Raw genomic sequence first — 14,233 nt, 5'->3', positions numbered from 1 at the left:
CAGAAATAAAAAGGATTATAAACATAATACTAAGAACTGAATATCAACAAATTAAACAACCTAGAGGAAATGAACCACATCCTAGAAACACACAAATTGCCAAAGGGGCTTAAAAAATAGAAAATCTGAATACACCAGTAAAAAAATACATAGATTGAATAAGTAAATCAGAAACTTCTCCAAAAGAAAACTCTAAGACTAGATGTGTTCACTGATAAATTTTACCAAATATTTAAAGAACTGACAGCAATCTTTCTCAGTCTTCCTAAAAAAAAGAAGAGGAGAAAACAATTCCTATCTCAATTTATGAGGTCAATATCACCCTGACACCCGGCACACAAAGACAATGCAAGGAAACTATAGATTAATTTCCCTTATGAATACCAATGTAAAAAATCTTTACCAAATTACTAGCAAATCAAAACAAACAACATATTAAAAAGATTATACAACATAACTCAGTGAGATTTATCCAAAGAATGCAAGGGTGGTTCAATATAAGAAAATGAAGCATTATAATGTACCACAGCAATTAAAAAAAAAAAATCACATGAACGTTTCAACTCACAGAGAAAAATCATTTGACAAAATTAGACATGCTTTTATGGTTAGGGGAAAAAACCTCAGAGAAATAAAAATAGAATTTCTTTAAAACGATAAAGGGCATTTATGAAGAATCCACATTATAGTCAACAAAGACTGAAAACTTTCCCCCTGAGATCAGAAACAGGATAAGGATGCCTTTTTTAACCACTGCTATTCAAGACTGTACAGCAAGTTCTAGCCAGAACAATTAGACCAGAAAAAGAAAGAAAAGATATTCAAATTGAAAAGGAAGAATTAAAGCTGTCTCTTCACAGATAACTTGATCTTAGAGAGGAAATGCCAAAGAATAAACACACAGAGAAACTACAAGAGTTAGCAAATGAATGCAGCAAAGTTGCATGATACAAACTTAAATCAATCCACACACAAAGATACAGCTGAGTTTCTATACAACATGAATGAACAATCCAAACAAGAAATTAAGAAAATAATTCCATTTACAATAGCACCCAAAATAAAATATACAGGAATAAATTTAACCAAGGAAGTAAAAAACATGGACCCAGACACCTATATACTAACATTTTTGAAAGAAATCAAAGACAACCTAAATAGAAGTAAAGACATTTGAATTAATGGATTGGAAAACATTAAGATAGCAATACTGCCCCAATGCAATCTACATATATTCAATACAATCACTATCAGAATTCCAACAGACTTTTTTGCAGAAATGAAAAAGTCAATCCTCAAATTCATAAGAACTTTAAGGTACTTCAAATAGCCAAAACAATACTGAAAATAATGAGCTGAAGTTGGAAAACTCAACTCCCTGGTTTCAAAACTTACTGTGAAGTTACATGAATCAAGAGAGTTTGGTACTGGCTCAGGATGGACAGACAATGAAAAAGAACGGAGAATCCAGAAATAAACCCATATACTGATGATCAATTGACTCTCTGATCCTCCACAATGGTGCTAAAACAATTCAGTAGGAAAAGAATAATCTCTTCAACTAATGGTGCTGAGACAACTGGATGCCCACAGTTAAACCAATGAAACTGGACTTCTACCTCACACCACCTACTGAGATATTACCTGAAAATGCACCAATACATCTAAATCAAAAGCTAAAGAAGTAAAACTTTTAGAAGAAAATAAAAGGATAAACTTTCATGGCTTCTGATTAGACAGTGTAGTCTTAGACAAAACACCAAAAGCACAAGCAACAAAAGATGAATTAGTCTTCATGGAAACCTAAAACTTCATAAAAATCTAAGAACATTATTAACAATGTAAAAAGCCCAATCTAAAAATGGGCAAAGGATGTGAATAGATATTTCTCTAAACAAGGCATACAAATAGCCAAAAGGCACAGGGAGATACTCATCACTAGTCATAGGGTAATTTAATTCAAAACTACAGTGAGGTGCCAATCCAATCTACTAAAATAGCTGAAAATTACAATAACAATTTTCTCATATTAATTTTAATAACAAACAATAAAATTGTTTAAAATAACAAGTGTTGATAAGGATGGAACCCCTGTTCATTGTTGGACACTGGGAATGTAAAGTAGTTCAGCTGCTATGAAAAACAGTTTGGCAGGTCCTCAAAAAATTAAAGAAATTACCATATGAAACCATGAAATTCCTACAGAAAAAACAGAGGGTAGTAAGCTCCTTAATATAGGCGACAAAAGCAAAAATAAACAAGTGGGACTATATCAAACTGAAAATCATCTCCACAGCAAAGGAAATCATCAACAAAATTAAAAGACAGCCTATGGAATGGGAGAAAATATTCACAAATCATATATCTGATAAAGGATTAATATCCAAAATTATATGTAAAGAACTCTACTACAACTCAATAGCAAAACCAACAATTTGATTAATTGTTGTTCCCTGGTGGTCCGCCTTCCCGGCGGCTAAGTCCAGTTGTCAAGACTCCACCTTCTACTGCAGGGGGCGTTGGTTCAACCTTTCTGACTTCAGATTATACTACAAAGCTATAGTCATCAAGACCGTACTGGCACAAAAAAAAGAAATACAAACAAATGGAACAAGACGGAGAGCCCAGAGGTAATCCCATGCACCTATGGATTCCTTATTTTTGACAAAGGAGGAAAGAATATACAATGCGGCAAAGAGAGTCTCTTCAGTAAGTGATGCTGGGAAAACTGGACAGCTACTTTAAAAAAAATGAAATTAGAACAGTTCCTAACACCATACACAAAGATAAGACTCAAAATGGATTAAAGACCTAAATGTAAGACCAGAAACTATAAAATTCCTAGAGGAAAACACAGGCACAACACTGACATAAATCACAGCAAGATCTTCTATGACCCACCAGAGTAATGGAAATTAAAAAAAAATAAACACGTAGGACCTAATTAAATTTAAAAGCTTTTGCACAGCAAAGGAAACTATAAACAAAGTGAAAAGACAACCTTGAGAATGGGGAATAAATAACAGTAAATGAAAGAACTGACAAAGGATTAATCTCAAAAATATACAAGCAGCTCATACAAATCAATAACAACCAAAACAATCAATCAAAAAATGGGCAAAAGACCTAAACAGACATTTCTCCAAAGACATGCAGATGTCTAACAAATACATGAAAAGATGTTTAACATCATTCATTATTGGAGAAATGCAAATCAGGACTACAATGAGATATTACCTCATAGCGGTCAGGAATGGCCATCATCAAAAAATCTACAAACAATAAATGCTACAGAGGGTGTGGAGAAAAGGGAACCTTCCTGCACTGTTGGTGGGAATATAAATTGATACAGCCACTATGGAGAAAAGTATGGAGACTCCTTAAAAAACTAGGAATAAAATCACCATATGACTCAGCAATCCCATTACTAGGCATATATCCTGAGGAAACCAAAAGTGAAAGACACATGTAACCCAATGTTTACTGCAGCTCTATATGCAATAGCTAGGACATGGAAGAAACCTAGATGTCCATCGACAGATGAATGGATAAAGAATCTGTGCTCTCGCACGCACACGCATGCGCTCTCTCTCTCTCTCTCTATATATATATATATAAAATATATATATAAGTATATGATGGAATATTACTGAGCCATAAAAAGGAACATACTTGAGTCAGTCCTAATGAGGTGGATGAAGCTAGAGCCTATTATACAAAGTGAAGTAAGTCAAAAAGAGAAAAACAATTATCGAATACTAATGCATATATATGGAATCTAGAAAGATGGCACTGATGAACCTATTTGCAGAGCAGCAGTGGAGACACAGACATTAAGAACAGACTTATGCACACGGCTAGGTGGGGAGAAGGAGAGGGTAGGAGGTGTGGTGAGAGTAACATGGACACATACATCACCATATATAAAATAGTCAATGGGAATTTGCTGTATGACTCAGGGAACTCAAACTAGGGTTCAGTAACAATCTAGAGGGGTGGGATAGGGTGGGAGGTGGGAGGGAAATTCAAGTGGGATGGGACATGGGTATATCTGGCAGATTCACGTTGATGTTCGGCAGAAACCAATGCAATACTGTAAAGCAATTATCCTTCAATTAAAAATAAAATTTTAAAAAAATGAGCAGAGGAATTGATAAACATTTTTTGAAAGAAGATATACAAATGGCTGACAGGCACATGAAAAGGTGCTCAATACCACTAATCACCAGGAAAATACAAAACAAAAGTAAAATGAGGGAATTCCCTGGTGATCCAGTGGTTAAGATTCCACCTTCCAACGCAGGGGGCATGGATTTGATCCCTGCTCGGGGTAACTAAGATCCCACATGCTGTATGGTGCTAGAAGAAACCTGAATACTTCTATGCAAAAAAAAAAAAAAAAAACCAGCAACAACTGATCATACCTTGTACCACAAGCAAAAGATTAACTCAAAAATGAATAAAAACCAAAATGCAAAAACCTAAAAAGAATTTAAGGGAAAAAAAAAAAAACCCCACCACAATGAGATATCACCTCACACTGTTAAAATGGTTTTATCAAAAAGACATTTGGCAAGGATGTGAAGAAAAAAGAACCTAAGCACAGTCTTGGTGGGAATGTAAACTGGTGTAGTCATTATGAAAAGTAGAATGAAATTCTTCAAAACAGTAAAAACACAAGTACTACATGATTCAGCAATCCCATTTTGGGGTGTACATCCAAAGGAAATGAAAAGAGACTCTTGAAGACATATCTGCACTCCCATGTTCACTGTAGCATTATTTACAAGAGCTAAGATATGGAAACAACTTATGTGTCCATTAGTGAATGAACAGAGAAGATGTGAGATATATAGTACAATATTATTCAGCCATAAAAAAGGAAGGAAATCCTACAATTTGCAACAACAGGACTAGACCCCGAGGACAATATACTAAGTGAAACAGCCCAATAAATACTTTCTTGGTATCACTTATATGTAGAAATCTTTCAAAAAGTTAAACTCAGAGAAACAGTAGAATGAATAGTAGTTACCACAGATTGGTGGGTGGGGGCAAATATAGAGAGGCTGGTAAAAGGGTGTATTTTCAGCTATAAGAAGTTCTATTATACCTTAAAAAAAAAAAGATAAATAAGTTCTCAAGACCAAATATAAAATATGGTGGCAAATGATAACACTATAATATTACTAAAATTCGCTGAGAGAACATAAATGTTCTAACTTTAAAGCGAAAGAAAGGTTGAGGATATATTAAGCAATTAGTTGGGATGAGGAGCAGAAGCAAAATCCTAAAACAGCAAAGAAGAATTAATATATGACCTGGTAACCCTACTTCCAGAAATATACTCAAAAGAACTGAAAATAGCTACTCAGCCATACATATCTTCATAGCAGCACTATTCACAACAACCAAAGGTGGAAACAGTCCAAATATCCTTCAGTGGATGAATGGCTAAGCAAATTGTGGTATACACATAAAACAGGATATTATTCTGCCATAAGAAGGCTTGTGACACAAGTCACAACATAGATAAATCCTGAAAAAAAGCTAAGTGAAAGAAAGTAGACAGGAAGTCACATATTCTATGATTCCATTTATAGGAAATATCCAGAAGAGTTATATCCATAGAGACAAAATGCAAATTGATGGTTGTTACAGGCTGTTAGGAGGAGACACTGGGAGCAACTACTTAATCTTTGGGGATATAAAAATGTTTTAAAAATTAGAGGCAGTGGTTGCACTACACTAACTGTCAATTAATTGTTCACTCTAAAATTGTTACTCTATATCAATTTCATCTCAATAAAAATTAAAAATTTTATAATTTAAATGTTTATAGATGCTTTAAAAATGTAGTTAATGAGTACCTTAAGGAAAGAGATCTAAGCCCATACCATATCTTAGAACTTGTACCCACTCAATATAAGATTATTTTAAATTATTTCTTAAGACTCTTTGGGAGGGCCTCCCTGGCAGTCCAGTGGTTAAGACTCCGTGTTTTCAGTGCAGGGGGTGGAGTTCAATTCCTGGTCGAGGAACTAAAATCCCCATGACATAGTAGAAAAAACAAAAACAAAAACTCCTGGGTAAGAAATTTGTAAGTCATAGACCATAAGACAGAGAAAAAAGATGAAAAACAACAACCTCCCAATAGTCATTTCATTTTTGTTTACACTTCAATTCTCTAAACATGTAATTTGATAGTGGGAAATTAGGTATATTCCAAGTGAAAGAATTATGATATTCAAAAGGCAAAAATTTTAAAAATGCCAGCCAAGTTTAAACTTCAGCTTAAAAAACTAAAAAGAACATAAACATATACATGCTAAAAATGACCTTGCACACTAACAGGGCCATGATTATTTCTTACCTCACTATCTAAGAAATCAGAAAGTAGTTTCAGAACATTCTTGGCTATAGCTGTCTCTTCTTCAGATTCTTTTGACTCTTGCTCTTCATTGGAATTTACTTCTGCACCTTCCTTCTGAGTAGCTTTGATTTTTTTAGTTTTAAATGGTTCAAATCCAAATGTCATCAGTTGATCAAAGATTGCCTTTAAAGCACTTATTTTTATTGTCACATCATCAATTTGCAAAACCTAAATTGAAACAACATCCCCCACCAAAAATAAATGAGGTACACTTTCATTCTGTTCACACAACATAAAATTAACATATATCTTAGTCTAATTTCAACAACAGTGTCTACATATAATATTTTTAAAAACTTAATTAAAATTTATTCTAAAGTTATTGTTATTTATACCATGACACTTAAAAGAGTTACGTTTCTTTCAGAAAAAGTTCGTCAGTAAAAATTTCCTGAACTAGAATCAAGCAGAATTATTTGTTCCTTTTATATATAAAAATGTGTATGAGTATATGTTCAATGAGTATATGTTCACCTATGATTTTATTATGTTTTTAAGATCTAGAAAAACTGTTCTATTATATTGTAATTGTTTAGGGCCATTTATAAAGACAAAAGTATTACATCCTAACTAATGAAAAGCATTTACTGGAACATCAGTATTCCTCTAAGCTATGAAGCTTCATTAAAGATAACTTTTTTTTCTTATTAGTGCGATAAATTCAGATTTCATTAATCATCAATTAATTTTCATCGAACTGGAAGGAAGTAAATCACAAAACCCAGCAGTTTGTACGAGTATCTTAAGTTAAGAAAACTGAATTCCTATAAACTAAATTTAAAAGCCATGAAAAAAATAGAGTTGAATATTTCTACTATGAAGAAATTTACTATTGGTATGTTCTCTAATGTACTTAAATTTTGGTCATTGATATGCTTGATTGATTGATAAGCTATACAGCTTAGCCCATAGAATGAAAAAAAAAAAAAAAAATCACCAGCAGGTTTGTCAAATAAATGAATTGAGAAAAATGGCTCAGAATTACAAAACTTAATTTCAAGATACATCTATTACATTTTCTTATGTCAAGACTTGCAAATTTGCCAAATCCAAATGCTTATTTCTAAGAATGTACTGTCATGACCATCCTCTACAAATTTTAAACACACTACTCTCTCAACAGCATCTTGGCTTTCCTTGCCCTTTTCAGTCCTTTACTGGCTAGCAACAGCTCTCTAAATTGGATATTTTTTAAAGAAAGATTTTAAAATTAAGTAATTTCCCTCTTCTGCCTTTCTAACAAGTGTGGATATATTTCTTAAATCAGTTTCTGCTAGTCAAACTTGATTAAAAAAAAAAAAACGATTTCTTACTTTCCCAAAATATAGCTCTTTCCCCTTAATCTAAAATCTTCCAATGATAGCTCTGAAAATACCTTAATAAACAACTGAATCTGCTGTGGTTAAATTCTTTTGATTGCAAATCCTTTTGAAGATCTAATAAAAGTCCACCCCAGAATAACATTCAAAACAGAGGCAAAATTCCATATACAATTTATTTTACTGCATTTGTATCTGGTATCACTCACATTTTTAATGTACAAAAAATTATATTGTTATTTTTCAGACAAACATTAATAGCCAGTCCCTGAAAAAAGTTCAGAGATCAAAGTTAAAAGTTAAAAAAAAAGGTCAATTTTAATTCCACGACAAGGCTACTATTAAGTATTTTGATTTGATATTAAGGTAAAATTATGAAATGGTCTTGATAGGGAACATTCATTTATTTTTCACATGAACTTGCTTTTGGCAATTCTTTTCACAGAAAATTATACAGGAGAAAACAACACTCCTATAGCTCTGTCAAATGGGGGATAAGTTTAGTATTAAATAACTTCCTAATGCTCCAGGACACTCTTAAGCATTAAATTCATATTACATTTCTTCTAAGATGACCAAAACACTTATTATTCATGTTGTCACACTGTGTTAGTCACTCAATTGTGCCCTACTCCTTGTGACCCCATGGACTGTAGCCCCTTAGGCTCTTCTGTCCATGGTATTCTCCAGGCAAGAATACTACAGCTGGGTTTCCATTTCCTTCTCTATATTGTTCATGTTATATTAACAAAATTTAAAAAGATCAAAATTCACATTTCAAATTTGAAAGTGCATGACTATACCTTTGGAATGAGTTCTAGGTTTTTTTTTTTTTTTTTTTTTTTTGCTGCAGTACTAGAAATTTTATATAATTGTCTAACTTTAATCTCCTCTATCAGCATTCCAATTTGAAAACAACTTGTAAATTTTCAGAAGTACTCATAATGGTATATAGGGCATCTTGATAAATGTTTTACCTCATTTTTAGAGTCAGAAAGCACTGTACTTAGTAAGCTAGACATAAATGAATCCTTCACTATCAAATGTTCTAGTAAGATTTTTCTTCCACTTAAAAAAAAAAGTAATGACTAGGGGTCAATCTCGGAGAAGGCAATGGCACCCCACTCCAGTACTCTTGCCTGGAAAATCTCACGGACGGAGGAGCCTGGTGGGCTGCAATCCATGGGGTCATGAAGAGTCGGACACAACTGAGCGACTTCACTTTCACTTTTTCACTTTCCTGCACTGGAGAAGGAAATGGCAACCCACTCCAGTGTTCTTGCCTGGGAATCCCAGGGACAGGGGAGCCTGGTGGGCTGCCGTCTATGGGGTCGCACAGAGTTGGACATGACTGAAATGGGATTTCTTTGGAAATAATGATGCTAAAGCTGAAACTCCAGTACTTTGGCCACCTCATGCGAAGAGTTGACTCATTGGAAAAGACTCTGATGCTGGGAGGGATTGGGGGCAGGAGGAGAAGGGGACGACAGAGGATGAAATGGCTGGATGGCATCACTGACTCGATGGACCTGAGTCTGAGTGATTCCGGGAGTTGGTGATGGACAGGGAGGCCTGGCGTGCTGCGATTCATGGGGTCGCAAAGAGCTGGACACAACTGAGCAACTGAACTGAACTGAACTGAAATGACTTAGCAGCAGGGGTCAATCTACACTTCACTACCCTTCCTCTACAAAGCCAAGAAACTGAAGTTGAGAACTTACTTGTTTAATTTCTTAGCAAAATCTCTTTGAAAATGTAGGATTTTATTTCCTGGGTATCTATAAAGCCAATAAAATTCACAATAGTAGATGGGACTCCTTTTAGAATTACTAGTAGAATCACTGACGCCAATACCTGCTGATTTAAATAGTAATGGGAGATTTATTCTACATCTTGGAGCAAAACCAAATATATGGCTAAGTGCTATAAATGATTCATCTGGACAAAGTACAAAATCTTTCCTCCAGTTTGAAAAAAAACTATACACCATTTTAAAGATAATACGTGACATTCCAAGTTTCCAAAAGAATCTCACATAATAAAAATTTTACTCTGATAACAAGCATGGGCTGATAAATATAAACAAAACAACATTAGGAATTTAATCCTTGTACATTAAATGAACTGATTAGATGCGAAGTACTCCAAAAAAGGAAATTATAACCAAACACTGAAATTTCTGAGATCTTTTAAAAAAAAAAGTATGGTTTAAAATTTTTTTCCTTTGATATAAGTCACAAACAGTTTGATCATTTCCAGAACACACGACTTACCCATGTCTTCCCTAACTGTATGCTTTCTTTTTCTTAGCAATATCATATGCAACATTAAAGGAAGTTTCATTTGGGCCTAGCTTTACTTGGAAAATACACTTCCCTCCATCTCCCCACATTGTCACAAAAGGACAGTGTCATTCATGTAGCACTTGGTATTGTCAAATGTAGTGGAATAAAAAAGCTGCAAGGTATTTTTGTGCAAATTGCTTGCCAACAGGAAAATGGGAGCACTTTTCGTGTTAACTTGAAAATAACATGTGAGATATCTTTTAGGAAGATTATTTTAAAAGACTCAACTCAATCAATAGTTGAAAATAACATGTGACATAATCTTTCAGGAAGATTATTTTAAAAGACTCAACCCAATCAATAGCTGAATTTCCCCCAAGATCAAAAATTCCTTGCTGCTTTTTTATCCCACTACATTTGACAAGAGATGGAGGAAGTATATTTTCCAGTAAAGCTAGGACCAAATGTTAAAAACAGATGTCCAAAGGAGCTAAAAAGTCAAATACATTCCACTAATACACTAGACTTAATCCCCTCTTGTCTACTCAATAGCACTCAAGCAGCTGAGCACCCTCTCTTCCCTCTATTTTCACTTTTTTTGTTTCATGTGGGTCATTCTCATTAGGGTAAACAGGCTTTAATTTTCTCCATCTTAAAAAAAATTCAAACCAAAAAAACTTTTTTTTACCCCATATCCTCTCTTGCTACCCCTCCATTTCTGTTACTCCTAACAAAGTATAATCTTGAAAGAATAGTCTACACTGGCTATCTCCAATCCTTCTCCCAGAAGGACTGGAGATAAAAATCCTCTACTCAGTAATTCTCTCTTTGGATCACTCCAATAGACTTTGACCTTCACACAAACTACTTTCATGAAAGTCACCAAACACTGCCTCACTTGCCAAAAATGGTCAACCATGAAGTCTTACACCAACCTGTCACAAGCATTAGACAGTTGGGTCATCTTGGCCTCATTAAAATATCATCTTCACTTGCTTTCTAGGACATCACACTCTTCCCTAACTATCTACTTCACCTTGGTCTTAACTGGTTCCTCCTCATCTCCCTTACCTTAAATGTTGCCTGAGCCCTAGGGAACTACAAAGTTGAGATCTCTTCTCAAACTACATGCATTTGTCAGGTAACATCCAAACTCTAGGCATCAGATACTATTATAGAATAAAGACTCCCAGATCCATGTGCTCAGTCTAGGCCTGTCTACTAGCTCCAAACCCACATCCAAATGTCTATCCAATACACACCCACTTGTATGTGATGGACAGGGAGGCCTGGCATGCTGTGATTCATGGGGTCGCAAAGAGTCAGACACGACTGAGTGACTGAACTGAACTGTACCTCCAATTTCAAACTTACCATGTCTAAAATTGAACTCCTTGTCTCACTTACCTGCCATAAAACCTGTTATTCTGTTTTCCTTATCACAGGAAAGGGTAACTCCCTTTCCATCTATTCTGGCCAAATTCCTGTTTCCTTCCACTTCTTTTTCTCACATGACACATCAGATTCATCAGCAAATTCTACAGACATCGTCCTTCAGACTTAAACTACCATCACTTCTCATGACCCCAAAAATCATAACACTGGTCCAGGTCATCAATATCTCTTTCCAGGATTATTACAATACCTTATGAGTACCCGTGCTTCCACACTTATATCCCTGTAATTACTACTAGGGATCTGCAAACTATGACTCATGGACCAAATCCAGTTTGCTGCCTGCTTTTAAACAGACTCTAAGTCAAGAATAAAATTGTACATTTTTAAATGGTTAAAAACTAATATCTCATTATGTGCTAAAATTATATGAAATTTAAATTTCAAATTCCATAAGTGTAAGTTTTATTGATCTACAACTACACCTAATAATATATCTCATCTATGGATGTTTTCAACCACTACAGCAGGGCAAGAGTTCAGACAGACCATAAGCCCTGCGAAGTCTACAATATTTACTCTCTAGACCTTTATAGAAAATATTTGCCAATCCATGGTCAAACTAACACTATACCCAGTCAGAGCATAACAATTCTCTACTCAAAATCTTCCAGTTCCTTCCCATCTCATTCACTGTGAAGCTACATCTTTATAGACTAGACATCCCTAAAGACATGGATGTCAGCTACCTACAAACTCTTTTTTCTACTATTCTTCCCTTTGTTCGGTCTGCCCTAGCCATATGAGGTCCTGCTCCTTGAACATGTAAAGCAAAATCCTACTGCAGGGCCCCCCCGCTGCTCTTCCCTCTCTTTGGAAACTTCTTAACCCAAATCTACATGGTTCATTCTCACTCCTCTCTGGTAATGGCCCAAATTTCGACTTATTAGTGAGGTCTTTCTCGATCAAACTGCTCCCACTCCCTATTCCCAGTCTTGATTTCCTTCCTCTGCTTTTTCTCCATCTGACATACTATTTACTGTCTATTTTCCACAGTGTATTTCCTCTGCAACGTTTATCTTGTGTTTTTCATTACCTATTTTATTTTTTCCTAAGTTAGAATAATGCAGGGCATATTATATGCACTCAATATAATTTGCTATACGATTAATTTTAAAATAACCTTAAATAATTGAATTTCATCTTCTACAAAAAAATTTTAATAATAGAAAAATCAAAAGATTAAAAACTGAGTTCCGAAAAGTCATCCATCATCATCAACATCAATAAGCCATGGAATAGATTAAACTTATAATACTAACACATTCAGACATATTGAGTATTTATTTCAGTAAGTATAATCATGATTTTAATCACATGATAAATCTTACCTGCAGTAGTAATACAAAGTGTTTACTTGCAAAATCCTGATTCTGCAGTCCACAGCATCCCAAACACAATACAGCCAAATTTCTTACTACAGGATGAACATTTATTATTCCAGGAAGAATCTAAAATGAATTAGAAATTAAAATAATTTTGACTAGAGGAAGAAATTTAAAACAGTATATTAAAAAGGTGGTCAAAATGAAAATTTCTGTAAGACCTCATAGATCTATTTTTTCCTCATAGATCTGCATTTCCATATATAGTCTATTAACTCAAAAAAGTAAATTGTTAAAACATAAGAATACAGTCAGAGCAAAATACAGTCCTTATATTCCCTCCACCTCCCCACACTGACTCAGTGGCTTCCCAGTGCTCAAAGAGAAGATACATCTCCATATTGTGTAGTCTTTCCCAGTACCATCTCATACCACACTATCCCTTGCTCTTGTTTATTCAATTGATCTGATTTCAATGTCTCCCAATTGGTGCTATCCACTAGGGACATAATGCAAGTCACATATGTCATTTTAAATTTTCTAATAGCCACATTACATTTTATTCCAAAATAAAATATTATCAATACATGTAATCAATATTTAAAAATCGAGATAATATTTTTAGCTGTGGTTTCAAAAAAATTTTATAAAAAAGTGATATAACATGTTGTTTGTACTAAGTCTTTGAAACCCAATGTATTTTTACATTTATAAATATATATATATATTTACAATAGTTTTTAATAGTCATAGGTTTTTAATATCCACATGTTGCTGGTGGCTACAGTATTCACAAGAGTAAATCTATACCATTCTTCCCTTCCTTTTTCACATATTTAATATGCCCACTCAAATGTCACCTCAAGATCACCCTCCATGAACAGATGAAACTCATTATCTTAAGTTAACATATGACCATAAAGCTTTTCTTCATAGCAATTATCAATGGCATAAGCTTTCACTTGTTTATTTGATTCATGTCCCCTCTCACTTGACCAAAAGATCTACCAAGGGCAGTCTACATGTGTTTTGTAAATCATGTATACTCTATCCTCAATACTGAGTGTATAGTACACAATACACTATAATAAACAATATTATTTATATTTATTATAAAATTATTAATATTTATTCACTTTCATTTTTAAAGCACAGTAATTCCATTAAAATATTATTACTCCTATATCTAAATACCTTATTCTAAAGGTCTGGAATCTTTAGACAGATTACTTTTATATATTTAAAATCATTATGACCATTCAATTTTGTATTCTTTATTTCCTCACTATTGTATGTGTTTTCCCACATATATATGTCTTTGTAATTGCTGTTTTAATTGTGTAGTTAATTATATCATAATTTATCATTCTCCTGCAACAGAACCAGACATAAAGCACACAGCAGAATTTTAAAATA

General features: G+C 34.0%; 1 protein-coding gene across 2 annotated transcripts in view; it reads right to left on the bottom strand.

The window, feature by feature from the left end:
* The window catches only part of NCAPG (non-SMC condensin I complex subunit G), a 44,945-nt gene that overhangs the window by 10,018 nt on the left and 20,694 nt on the right, over nt 1–14,233 (bottom strand). For both annotated transcript variants that reach the window (XM_027970895.3, XM_060416905.1), the window contains exons 13-14: nt 12,824–12,943; nt 6,374–6,601 (exon numbers count right to left, since the gene is read on the bottom strand). In XM_027970895.3, coding sequence (XP_027826696.1) covers nt 6,374–6,601; nt 12,824–12,943 — 348 coding nt within the window. The remainder of the gene's footprint in view (nt 1–6,373; nt 6,602–12,823; nt 12,944–14,233) is intronic.

This window comes from Ovis aries, chromosome 6 (assembly GCF_016772045.2).
Source record: "Ovis aries strain OAR_USU_Benz2616 breed Rambouillet chromosome 6, ARS-UI_Ramb_v3.0, whole genome shotgun sequence".
Classification (NCBI taxonomy): domain Eukaryota; kingdom Metazoa; phylum Chordata; class Mammalia; order Artiodactyla; family Bovidae; genus Ovis; species Ovis aries.
This window is presented reverse-complemented; position numbering and strand designations above follow the sequence as displayed.